This window comes from Rhinolophus sinicus, linkage group LG01, assembly GCF_036562045.2.
Source record: "Rhinolophus sinicus isolate RSC01 linkage group LG01, ASM3656204v1, whole genome shotgun sequence".
Lineage (NCBI taxonomy): Eukaryota > Metazoa > Chordata > Mammalia > Chiroptera > Rhinolophidae > Rhinolophus > Rhinolophus sinicus.
The window spans coordinates 36694198-36708205 of NC_133751.1; the positions used below are offsets into that span (position 1 = coordinate 36694198).

At 34.5% G+C, this 14008-nt stretch overlaps 1 protein-coding gene across 9 annotated transcripts in view; it reads right to left on the reverse strand.

Annotated features, from left to right (window-relative positions):
- LRRC34 (leucine rich repeat containing 34) overlaps window positions 1–14008 on the reverse strand; it is a 28760-nt gene that overhangs the window by 2612 nt on the left and 12140 nt on the right. For 5 of the 9 annotated variants that reach the window (XM_074327715.1, XM_074327707.1, XM_074327679.1 and 2 more), the window contains 6 exons: window positions 9593–9721; window positions 7098–7193; window positions 4654–4808; window positions 4093–4248; window positions 3355–3481; window positions 2217–2402 (listed from right to left, as the gene is read on the reverse strand). In XM_074327715.1, coding sequence (XP_074183816.1) covers window positions 2217–2402; window positions 3355–3481; window positions 4093–4248; window positions 4654–4808; window positions 7098–7193; window positions 9593–9721 — 849 coding nt within the window. Of the gene's footprint in view, window positions 1–1105; window positions 2403–3354; window positions 3482–4092; window positions 4249–4653; window positions 4809–7097; window positions 7194–9592; window positions 9722–14008 lie in introns of those variants that run through there. The other 4 variants (XM_074327697.1, XM_019734891.2, XM_074327687.1 and 1 more) reach the window with 3 other exon arrangements.

Consider the following 14008-nt stretch of genomic DNA (forward strand, 5'->3'; position numbering starts at 1 on the left):
TGTGCTTAGAAATTTTGATTCAGTAGGTCTGACTCTTAAGAATCTGTATTTTTAACATTTGCCCCAGGTGATTCTGATACTCCACACTTAAAAAGTGCTGATTGAGCATCTGTAGTTCTGACAAACTATCCTAACTCTGGTTCAGATATAAGAAGTTTGTCATATTGTTATTCAAGCTTGCATTTACTACGTAGATCTTTAATTGCTAGGAGTAGCGTTTCCTCACTAGCTTAATGTTTTTCCAAATGTAATGACAGTTTTTTTAAATGTTTATATTTTTTTCTATAGCATGGTTTTATTGCATCCATTGGATTCTGCAGTTTTTCAGATTTAATTAAAAAACAAAATTTTATTCATTTCCTGTTGCATTTTTAATATTACAGAGACATTGACTTTTCTGGGACATGCAGCTTTTTAGATAGATATTTAGATATATATAACATGTAGTAATGTAAAAGAACTTAGTAAAAAACCAACTAGTCTATATCTGCAGAGGAGAGATCTTAAAATGGAGAGAAAATAAGCTTTAAAACATGTAGAGGAGAACACTGTCACATAAGGTTTGATAAAACCTAATAACGAAGAGTAAAATCAACAGCTAGTAAAATCAGTCAACTTAAGTGTCAGGATACATAAAGTCATTTATAGAATTCTGTGGTCTCTACAGTTTTGTTGATTCCATTGTAAACATTCGTTGATAGCAAATCTTCAATAAGTTTTTCTTACATCAATGGAAGGTCATGTTATTTCTAAAATTCCATTACCAGATTATGGTAGTTTTCTTTAAAATAACATATAAACAATATCTTAAAAAAAAACAAAAACAAAACCACCACCTTTTCACATATTTGTTATTAAACAAACTACTGAGTATTTTTCAACCAATCCCAGATGTTTTAAGATTTTGCTTTTCAGCACAGACTCAACCTGATAGACTCAACCATCTGTCCTGGATGATTCAAATACATCTCTGAAAGCATGAGAATGGAGTTGGGAAGGCATTTAGGTCTTTCCTAGCTCAGTGACTCTAACAATTAAATGAAAATAATGCCTTACATAATTTATTCAAATGTTTTTCCCATTTTATACCCGCCCCCTGCCCCCTTCCCAGGGAGTATGGAAAAGTGGTATTAGGTGCTAAATATAAGGAAAGACCTGTTAAAACTTTAAAAATAATGAAATAATAGGGGATACTTGTCTTAATTGTTTGATAAAGGAATGGGCAATGGCAGATGTTTGTATTTTTTAATGTTAAATTTTTAGAATAAATACAGCTGCTATCCGAGGAATTCACAATCCTTTAAGTGAAGGTCAGTATTTTGACAACTATAAAGCTGATCACCTTGATTTCACCTCTTTTCTCAACATTTAGAGATAGATGGTATTTTAGACTGCAGAACCTCAGCTTAATTTTTAAAGTACCTTTTTCAAACTGTTCACATATTATTTTTCACACTTGGCCTGACTTGAGCAGTAATAAGTCATTCAGATAAGCAGCCTCTTCTTGGTATGTATGAATTCATTAATTTGTGAATATAGGTGTATAATCGAAGTGTCATAGTGTCAATTGCCTCTTAGAAATCTTTATTTGCAAACACGATTGGCTGCAGGCAACAGTCATTTGTCATCAAATCATTGAAGTGTTACTGGCATCTTCCAAAAGAGAGATCTTACAAAGTCCCCTGGCAGCACTGACTTGTTTGGAAAGTATACTTTTATATTTATTTGTATATGTCTATTTTATATGTATTTGCCTGTATTTGTGAGAGTGTATCAATACCCATCTGTAATACATAAATAAGACATAAAAATTTCAACCTCTAAACCCCTTGGAATTCCCTGGGAATCTGCCACCTGAAACCTTTTTACCAGTTCATGACAACTTTCAGTCAGTATATCTGTAATGACCTTTCCTTGTATACTATTTTACTACTTGGCTATATTTTCTTTATAAAAATAAATTAGTTTCTTGATTTCTTTCTCCAGGGTTCAAATTTTAGTCTTTGTTTTGTAAAATTTCTTCTAAAAACTTACACTACTCAGTTTTTCATACTGGACAGTTTATACAAAATTTCATATATTATGCATTTGACTAAAATAACTTGTTCTAATTTATGAAAGAAAAAATAGGCAATAAAATATTAATCTATGTGAACGTAGTAAAACAAATATGTAAAAATTATTTTACAGCTTGTTTTTCATAGATGTTCACCTACTGGTACAAGATTAAAACCTGCATTAGCTGAGTGCATGCAAGCTTCTCCATAAGTTGGTGTCCAGTAATAGTGCTTTTTAAGGCCATTGGAGACTTCTGCAAGATACACACGTCCATCCACCACATATGGTTCCACATCTGTATTGTCTGGTTTTAGACAGCCCATTTGAATTAACTCTGAATATGCCTAAGATTTTTAAGAAAAGAAACTATATCATTAAGAAAATATTCATTTTACAGTGCTTAAACAAATTAGCTGTGCTAATTTGCAGTCTAAAATAAAATATTCTGAATAACATTGCTGAATTTTTTAAATATTTTCCAAGTATTGTGGTTAGGTTTTTATTCATTTAATTTCACACAATGAAATTATCATCTTGTAAAACTTATTTCTAATATATTAGGCATGTTTTTCTTTTTTTTTTTAATGACTCCCAGAATTAACAATTCTCTGTATTACCAATTTTGTAAACCAAAGGTCCCAAGGTCAAAATTTTCAAGTCCCACAGAGGTTCTTAAATGACGGGGGAGGACTATTGTACATGCTCTTGAAGATCTGATGATAGCCAGGGACCCACTTCTCAGAAGAGTAAACAACCACAGATTTTGCAGACAACTGTATGGAGTTCATGAACCCCCTGAAGCTGACCTACAGATTTAGGCTCAGAGACAATCCCATAGTATTTGATACTATCTTGGCTGGCTACCTAATTATTTCTTCATTGTAGACATTTCTTTGTCTATGTTTTATGGATCATTGGTACCTATGTGTCATACAAACATGTTATACTTGTTTGTCAGTAAGGTTGCAATTATAGAGAAAGGCAAAAATTTAAACAATAAAAGATTTAAAAGTCTAGTTGCTTTCTGCTTTAGCTTGTCATATTAGTTCTACACTCAACTTACACAGCTTCCAGTGTGTGATGTTTATAATCATATATAGTATTTGGTATCTTTTGCTATTTCAAACATAAAACTTTCCAGTAGCTAATTTTCAGGACTTAATGTGAAGATTTATCAAAACTGTCGTGTTTCACTATGCGCTAATCATTCCTAAGGCACTTGTCAATGATTGTAAACAATGTCTGACGTTATGGAGAAGATCCCAGAAAATACGTTCAGTGAAGAAAAAAACTTACCACACATGTAGCTTCGTCCAATTTGTTTCCCCAAATGTAGATGTTAGAGAGAGTGAGATTTGTTTTCACTGACTGTGAAAGGGCAACAAGTCCTTCTCCCTCTATGTTGTTGCTGACTACGGACAAACTATGGAAAAAGGAAAAGTAATAACCCTGGAAACCAATACTTCCACAAAGAGAAAATGCATAAGTTAGCAACAACATTTATTACATTTTATTGTGTAAAGTCTTTGCGTTCTTCTTAAATATATTTAATGTAGTACTCAAAATATCGACCATGTAATTCCTAATATCCACATAACAGTTTTCGAATTACATGCGTCATATACCTACACTTAAATAGATTTTCATTTTATATTCAGTAAATATTTGGGGGTGTATTACACATACATTTGTCAAGATAAAGCCATCCTACTAATATTTTCTTCGATTCATTTTTATTTTTAAGTCGGTCACACTGAATGATTATGATTTTTCTATTAGAATTCAGGATAAGTAATATAAGAAAAAGAATTTTCTCATTAATCCTAAGCAATCAGCTAGCATCAATCTAATTTTTAAAAGATACTACTTTTGAAAAAGAAAAGGGAAATGTTTACTGTAAACTTAATATTATGTCAGTTTAGAAACTGAGTTTTTATATTTCATCACAAATCTTAAGAGTTAAGGGGCGTGAGGTTAGTATTCTAAAAATGTAAGTTTTTCTGTTATTTTGGTTAAATGTAAAACCATACTAACGCTTTGAGACTCCTGTTGTGTGAAGTGAGAGTTTCACTGAGACACTTTGCTCCTGCAGTTTCTATTCTGTTAAAAGAAAGATCTATTACTTCCAGGGTAGTATTGTTTTTCAGTACATCAGCCAAAAACACCATTCCATCACGAGTGATTTTATTGCTGGGAAAGGAAAAATATGTAGTTATATTTGAAAATATGTAGCATTATTTTATTCAGAGAGCTAGCATGCTTAAAACTGTTATATAGTAATAAACAGTACTTTCTATTTTAGTAAAGACTTATTTTAATCATTCAGTTTCCAAAAAAGTTAGTGAAAATTTGCCATAAAATGTTGTTTCCATTCTGGTTTACATAATTAAATTGCTCATTCAAGTTAATACAAGATTAGTATCAGTATAAACTAAATAAATTATAAGGCTGAGGATAAAAAGTTGACAACAGTGGTTGCGTTTTCTAATCTTTGGAATTAGTCTCTAACAAAACATCCTATGTACTATGAATATTTATGTAGATTATTCCTATGATTTAACTTCTGAATTACTTTATGTCCAAATTATCACTTACCAGCTGACATCAAGGTAGCGCAGGCTTTTGTTCAGATACAGAGCGTCACATAACTGTTTTATACCACCATTTCTCACGCCATGCTTACTCATGTGTAGTTCAACAAGGCAGTGATTTTCTTTTAACATGTGGCTTAGATGAACTGTGGATTCTTCCTAAAAATAAAATATTTTTTCTAAAATATAACTTTGAAGCAGTACATTCCAAACATGCTAAGTTGTTTAAATTAGCTTTTTAAAAAGATTATATCGGTTAAGATGATTAGTCTACAATTTGCATTTGTTTGGCCTGGCTTTTAAAAAAATATCATTTTTGCCATAAATGATATCTTTACTGTCTTAGAAACAGGCAACAGGCACTTGTAAAAGGCCTAAGTGATGTAAAATGTCAAAATACTGTACAAGTACTTTGAGAAAAACTAATAAAAGTTCAGTGGAACCACACAGCAATAGCAGATAGTAGATGAGCTTTATAATTAAACTGTCCAAATGCTAACTTTGCCTTTTACTAGCTATATGACTTTGGGCATATTATTTCATCTGAGTCTCAGTTATTTTTCACTGTAAAATAGGTGAAATTACACTTCCCTCAGAGAATTAAATAAAAAAGTACCTGGCACAAAATAAGTGTCCTATGGAAAACTAAAAAGCATTTATTGTAGTTCAGTATTCTATAATCCTGTATCTGATATGTTTAAATTATTGCTTTGGCAATGAAATGTATACCCAAAAGGAAACTAGTGTGCGATCTTAACAAATGCAAACTGATCACAAAAGGAGACCAGTATTGCTCTGCATGGCGCCTGGAACAGAGAACATACTCAATACATATTTGTGTTTTACATGGATGACAGTTTTAGGTCAAGAAGTTTGAAAGAGGGACCATGCTTATTAAGGGAGAGAACTAGTGTCAAATAGTGAAGGGACTTTTTTTTTTATTTTTTAGCTCCATTCACTTATGGAGTTTATGACTTAATTTATCTGGCATCGTTACGTTTCCAAGCTCCCCAGATAATGAACAGTAAAACCCTTAAATGGAATCAGTGTGCAGGGCCACATCTGAGGACAGCAAAGTATGAGAAAGCACACAGGATTCCTGTCCACGGCTACTGAAGAGAATGGTACTCAGTGATAGAGGGTGGGGGCCACCTGGGGGAGGAAGAGAAAGCCGGCTGGAGTTTAGCTGACTGCCTAGAGCACACGGCTGAGAACGAGGGCCTGGGCCTGAGAAAGAGCCTGGGCTTTTAATAACTATTCTCAGGCGGATTTGGGAATAATGACACCACTCAACATATTGAAGAGAGGAATCGTGCTTCTAGTGTAATTTCATATAGCTGAACATGCTTCCTCATTTAACCCGGAAAATGTTTATTTTAGCCTTCACATCTCCTGTGATCCTCAATCTGAGAACCTTACCGGCCCCTGCATCGATTGCAATGCCCTTCCTCATGCCCCCAAGGCTCCCTGAGCATATCACCCTCCAAACTTGTTGATCTCCCTCCAAGTGGACTGACAGCTCCTTGAAGACAAGGGCCATGTGCTTTCTGTGACTCATCTCTAGCACGCAGCATTGCGTCTGGTCTAGGGCTGCATTCAAGTATGAATTAAGTGAGTGAATCATGAATGGGGCAATCACTGAACGCTTACTTTGAGCCAGGCATTTTGCTGGTCTTTAAAGTAGGGCTATTGTATTCGAGGATTCTGGGTGTCTTGTTGAACAGATTAGATTTATGTGCATGAAACAATTAACATAATGTAAAATTCCAAAAATTTTGATACAGAAAAGTGCAGAGATAATTCAAAGGGAGAGATCTATGTGGGCAAAGCATGCAAAACACTTGTGAATATGAAAACTACTTTAAAAATATGGTTAATTCTCAATTACTACTAGGGAATAGTGAGGTAGATAGTTTAAAGATTATATAAAGTACTTTGAACCTTTTTTAAAATAGTAGATAACTCTGTTTTTCTTTAAATCAATAAAATGAGATCTTATTCCTTAGCTTTTTACAACTCATAAGAGAAAAGCTACTTAATGTTAAGGAGCAAGGAGAAGCCTTAAAAGTAAAAATCATTTCAAAGATACAATGGTTCAGTCACATCAATATAACAGACACAAGAAAACAGTTCATACCATGTTTATTATCCAGCCTGTAAAACTTTATGTTTTCGTCGTAACTATTTTGCCCATCACAGGTTTACTCAATGAGAATTTGAGTTTACGAGAAAAAAATGACATGTTTACTGCTTAAGTAAACATCTAAAATCATATTTAGTTATAAAACTCTTATCAAGAAGTAATTTTCCTTTCAAAGTTTTTCTTTGTAAACAGTAGTTTACAATTCTAAAACTACAATGCATTTGGGAATCTTGACATAACATTAAGTAGTACCTTTGTTTTATTCACATGTGGTAATATTAACTACTATCACTTTAAATACATACCTGTTCACCATACAGTATAGGTCGGTTCAGATTTATTCCTTTAATTTTTTGGTTCTGAGTTAGGACTGTAGCAAATGCTATCACACTTTGCATTCCCTAAAAACAGGTAAATTCATTAAGGAAACCGGCAAATCCTATAAATTAATCTCCCTACATAAATATTCAAGATTAGTAATCTGGAATCTGATAAATCAAAATTGTGTTTTTAAAAAGTTTAAGCATTTCCTGCTCTTTCAATTGTATGTAGGTTGATCAAATTCAGAAATGAATTGTTACTGTGTTCTTGTCTCCCTGCCCTAACATCTATTTACAGCATGCATGGGGACTTTTCTTAAAGTTTCAGTATCCATTTCCTAGGGTGTTTGCTTCTAGGTTTGCTCCTAAGCCCTCAGAGTTTTATATGATGCAGACCTCAGATACCCACACACGTGGATCCCAGCTAGGGCTCTATAGTACTGAGAACACATATCCTTATATTCATACTTGTACTTTAAGTGTGTGTGACGGGTAAGGGTTACTAGTCACATTTTTCACAGTTCCCACAGACCTCCTTCTCTACCTCACCGGAAGAGCCTAACCTTCCCCCATCTCAGTGATGGATACCACACCCACCTGTTACGCCAGAAAACCTGTGCCTCCTCTCACCACGCAAGTCCTCCGACTTACCCTCCCATACAGTTGATCAGTAAGTCTCACAGCCTCTGCCTCCAAAAGATGTCTCAAATTAGTCATCTCTATGGTCACCACCCCACCCCCAGTTCTCATCGCCCACATGAACCACTGCAGCAACTTCCTAAGTGGTCAGTGGGCTTCCTCTTGCAACCCTCTAATTGCCCACAAAGAAACCAGAATGATGTTTTAGAAGCACCAATCTCATCATGTCACCCCTCAACTTAAGGCCTTTCCATGATTTGTGTTTATAACAAAATCCCCTCTTCTTCCCCTGGCCCATGACCTACACCCACACCCCACACAGCCTTGCTGGATCTGGCCTCTGTGAACCTCTCCACCTTCACTGTGACACACTCTTTATAACTTCCTCTGTCCAGCCACCTGGCTCTTCAGTTCTTAAAACCTCCCAGACTTGATATTATTCATGTCCCTCCCTCATGATTTTTGCCTATCTGAATATCAGTTTTACTATTTACCTAATACTTTTCCATTAAATCAATTTACTTTCTCACTTTATTTTAAAACTCTGTATCACTACCATAAATGGAAAACCACAATCTCTTGAAGTAAACAAAGCAACTACAGGAGTATTAAAATCATGTCAATCTGTATCAGTAACGGTATCCATACCACACTTGGAGAAGCACTGTCTTAGAGTCTGTACCTGGACCCCTTGCCTAGAATGTTCTGCCATGGACCCTCTCCAATGTAGTTTTTTCTCATCCTTCATGATTCCTAGGTATTACTTCCTCAGGTCTTAGGCAACCATCCTATCATGCAAATTATCTTCTCCCCATTATCAGAGTACTTGGCCATCTTCTGTGCACTTTATTTGTTTATTGACCATTTTCCCAACTAAATATAAGCTCTGTAAGGGCAGAGACCACATCCGATGCACTCCTGTATCCCTAGAATCTATATCCCTAGAATCCAGGATTGTGACTGGTATGTATAGACGATACATATTGAATCAATGCTTTCCCAGACCATCATGGATGCATCTACTACTATCTTATTTTTTAACTTATTTATTTTAAGTGTGTTTTTCCAGGACCCATCAGCTCCAAGTCAAGTAGTTGTTTCAATCTAGTTGTGGAGGGCACAGCTCACAGTGGTCCATGTGGGGATCGAACCTGCAACCTTGTTGTTAAGAGCACCAAGCTCTATCCCACTGAGCTAACCTGCAGCCACCAACTACTACTATTTTAAGCTTCAGGACCTATGACCCCAAAGAGCCTCCTGGTCCATCCTATTGTTTGCATGTCCCATTGATTTTGCATTAATCTATACAACAGGTTCCCAACTGGCCTCAAGGTTTGAAAGCATGCTGGAGAAATTGAAGCCTGGAATTTAAAGACATGCAAAAAACACACACTTCTCATTATCAGGCCAGATGAAAGCCCAGAGCAGCTTTAGCATCATAATTTTAGGTTTGTATGCTACAATAACTACTCCAAAATGTTTTCAAAAGTAACAAAATGTATATTATACTAATGAAGTAGTATTTGTTTAATTAAAATGAACACAATCTTTTTCCTTTTAAAATCCCATACAGGTTAAGAAGCATTATGGATGGACATTTAGAAAGATTTTTATTATGTTGGATAGTCTATAGTATTATTTACTATAATCTGATTTTATTAACAGTCACCATTATTATGCCTAGGTTTAAAAAAAAAACTTTTCCTCTGATATTAGACATTTGAGGCAAGCTAAATCATTCATAAGGCTGTCATTTAGCTGGACTCTAACAATTCTCTGTAATAGTTTCTGGGGAGAATGATCCACTATCTGGGTGATTTTCTCATAACCAATTTACTCACCAGATCACAGTCACCCAGGTCTAACTTCTCTAAGGATGAATTAATTTGTAGCATTGCAGCAAAAGACATTCCTCCTTCATTTTCAATCTTGTTTCCAGTCATTCTTAGGTGTTTCAGAGTTACATTCTTCTGAAAAGGAAAAGAATCATAAATTGGCTAAATTTTTCATCCACAGAATTCTCTTTAGATTACAGTAGTTAGGCGACTATATTACTATTTGCAGACTCATCAATTTTTCATGGAGCTAAGATATATTCCTCAAAGGTAACATTCAATTTCCCAAAATAGATAAAAATCTAGTTTAATAGTTTAGTGGAAAGAATGTCCAGGAAACATGCCCAAACAATGAACAGTCAATGAAGCAGATTTTTAATAACATTTCCTTTCATTGGAGAAATCTATAAATTTCTCTTCTAAGAAAATTATACCACTGTTTTTTTATTGAGATGAAATTCATATAACACAGAATTAACCATTTTAAAGTGTACAATTCACTGGCTTTTAGCATATTCACAATGTTGTGCAGCCATTACCTCCAGCTGGTTCCAAAACATTTTCATCACCCACAAAGGAGACCCTGTACCCAATTCAGCAGTTACTTCCTATTCCCTTTATATTACTTTTAAGGAGATATTTCTGAGACATTTGCAGTTTAACGCCTTCTCTTATTCCACTCTTTGAATAAATCTTCCACAAAGAAAATTACAGACATTTTATTGTCCTAATGAATAAATATTAGGGCATGTAAGTGCAAATAATTATCTTTAAAACTAATTCAAACTCCTCTAAAAGCAGAAAGAAGGCAAGGATGTCCCTTTAACTCTTCTATTTAACATTGTACTGGTGGTTCTAGACAGGGCAATTAGGCAAGAAAAATAAACAGACGAAAAACAGCATCTAGATTGGAAAAGAAGTAAAACTATCTCTGTTTGTATATGACATGATCTTACATGTGGAAAATCCTAAGGAATCCACTAAGGAAAACAAAAGCTGTTAGAACTAATAAACGAGTTCAGCAGGACACAAGATCAATATATATGAGTAAAAACAACTGTATTTCTTCTATACAGTAGTAATGAACAATCCAAAAATGAAATTAAGAAAATTCCATTTACAATACTATCAAAAAGAATAAACTATTAGGAATAAATTTAACAAAAGAAGGGCAAGAATTGCACACTGAAAACTACAAAGCATCAATGAAAGAAATTAAAGAGCTAAATAAATGGAAACACATCCCATGTTCATGGATCAGAGGACAGTATCATTAAGGTGGCAATATTCTCCAAATTGATCTAAAGATTTAAAGCAATTCCCCTCAAAATATCAGCTTCTTTTCTTGCAGAAATTGATAAAATGATCTTAAAATTCATATGGAAATTCAAGAGAACCAGAAGAGCCAACATGATCTTGAAAAACTAATTACAGAACTATAGTAATCAGTGTGAGACTGGCAGGGAGACAGGCATATAGATTAACAGAACAGGATGGAGAGCCCAGACATAAACTCTCACATTTATAATCAATTGATGTTCATCAAGGGTGTCAAGAAAATTCAATGGAAGAAGAATAGTCTTAGTAAGTGGCATTGGGACAACTGGATATATCCGCAGGCAAAAGAATGAAGTTAGGCTCCTAGCTCAAACCTTATACAAAAATTAACTAAAAATGGATCAAAGAACTAAATGAAAAAGCTAAAACTATGAAACTGTTAGAAGGAACTTTAAGTGTAACTCTTTGTGACTGGAATAGGCAAAGCATTCTTAGATATAACACCAAAAGCACAAACAACAACAAAAAACCCTGAACTTTATCAAAATTAAAAAAATAAAAATAAAAATTTGTACTTCAAAGGACACCATTAAGAAATGAAAAGGCAATCTACAGAATGAGAGCAAATATTTGCAAAATACATACTTGTATCCAGAATATATAAAGAACTCTTACAACTCAAAAGGACAAATCCAATGTAAAAATGGGAAAAGCATTTGCATAGACATTTCTCAAAGATACATAAATGACTAAAAAGCACATGGAAAGATGCTCAATATCACTATTTATTAGCGAAATGCAAATCAAAACTACAAAACCTCTTCATACCCACTAGGATGGCTAAAAATAAAAAAGATAACATGCTGGTGAGGATGTGGAGAAATCGAAACATTCATAGATTGTTGGTAAAAAGGGACAGCCACTTTGGAAAATAGTTTAGCAGCTCCTCAAAATATTAAATAGAAGAAAGCCATGCCTATATGGTCATTTACTCAATGACACAGGAAGCAAAATTTTACATTGGGTAAAGACACTCTATTTAATAAATGGTGCTGGGAAAACTGGACAGACACATGCAAAAAAATGAAGCTGGACCACCTTCTTACACCATATACAAGAATAAATTCAAAATGGACTGAAGACTTAAATGTAACACCCGAAACCATAAAACTCCTAGAAGAAAATACAGGAAGTAAATTGCAGACATTACCTGATATATCCCCTGAGAACATTATGCTAAGGCAAGGGAAGCAAAAGAAAAAATACTGATGATTTCCTTCACACCAAAGGAAACAATCAATAAAACAAAAAGGCAGCCTACTGAATGGGAGAAGATATTTGCCAATGATACATCTGATAAAGGGTTAATATCCAAAATTTATAAAAAAAACTCATACAACTCAACACCAAAAACACAACCCAATTAAAAAATGGGCAGAGGACACGAAGAGACATTTCTCATACAGATGACAAAAAGACATATGAAAAAATGTTCAACATCACCAATCATTAGAGAAATGCAAATAAAAACCACAACAAGCACTTCACTCCAATCAGAATGGCTGTCATCAATAAATCAACAAGTGCTAGTGTGGATGTGGAGGAAAGGGAACCCTCATGCACTGTTGGTGGGATTGCAGATTGGTGCAGCCACTATGGAAATCAGTATGGAGGTTCCTCAAAAAATTGAAAATGGAACTACCTTATGATCCAGCAATTCCACTCCTGGGTATTTATCCAAAGAAATCCAAAACACTAATTCAAAAAAATATATGCACCCCTATTTTTATTGCAGCACTATTCACAATAACCAAGACATGGAAACAAACGAAATGCTCATCGATTGATGACTGGATAAAGAAACTGTGGTACATTTATACAATGGAGTATTATGCAGCCATAAAGAAGAATGAAATCTTACCATTTGCAATGACTGGATGGATCTAGAGAACATTATGCTAAGTGAAATAAGTCAGACAGAGAAAGACAAATACTGTATGATCTCACTGATATGTAGAATCTAAAGAACAGAATAAACAAACTTAACAGAAATAGACTCAGAGATATAGGGAAAAAATAAATTGATGGCTGCTAGATGGGAGGGGGGTGGGGATGGGGGAGAAGGTAAAGGGATTAGAAAGTACAAATTATTAGTCACAATATAGTCACAGGGATATGAAATACAGTATGGGGAATATAGTCAATAATGTTGTAAAGATTATGTAAGGTGCCAGACGGGCACTGTACTTATTAGGGGGATCACATCATAGACTCTGTAGATGCCTGATCACTGTCCACTGTGCTATAAACCTGAAGCTGACGTTGAAAAATATTGAATGTCAACTATAATTAAATACATATGTGTGTGTGTGTGTGTGTGTGTGTATGTGTGTGTGTGTGTGTGTATTCATTCATGGGATGTGGAGTACAGCATAGGGAATATAGTCAATGGAATTGTAACAGCTACATACAATGTCAGAGGGGTAGCAGATTGGGGAGATTATCACTTTGTGAGGAGTGTATAAATGTGTAACTATTACATTGTTTTGTATACCTGAAACTAATAAAAAATATATATATTAAATAGTTACCAAATGATCTAGCAATTCCTCTCTTAGGTATATGCCCAAGAAAATAAAAAATGTGCACACATTTGTGTGCACATATTCATAGTAGCATTGCTCATTAGAGACAAAAAGTGGAAACCCAAATGTCCACTAACGATGGATGAACAAAATGTGCTATACCCCTACAATGGCGACAAAAAGGATAAACCTTGGAAGCATTAAGCCAATCACAAAGGCCACATTTTGTATGATTCCACTTATATGAAATGTCCAGAATAGGCAAATTCATAGATGAAAAGTAGATTAGCGGCTGGGGAATGAAGGAGTGAAGGAGAGAAGCATGGAGAGGGATTGCTATTGGGCACATGACTTCTCTCGTGGATGAAAATGTTCTAAAAGCTGCGAGGGGTGAATTCATTCATTTATTTATTTATTTTTGCGAGTGGTGAATTTAAAAGGCTAAATTTTGTATATGTGAATTATGTCTTAACAAAACCATTTTAAAAAGGAGTTCAAAAGTGCTCATGTAATGTCCAGTTTAATAAATTGAAGTGTAATAAAAATATACATTCCTACA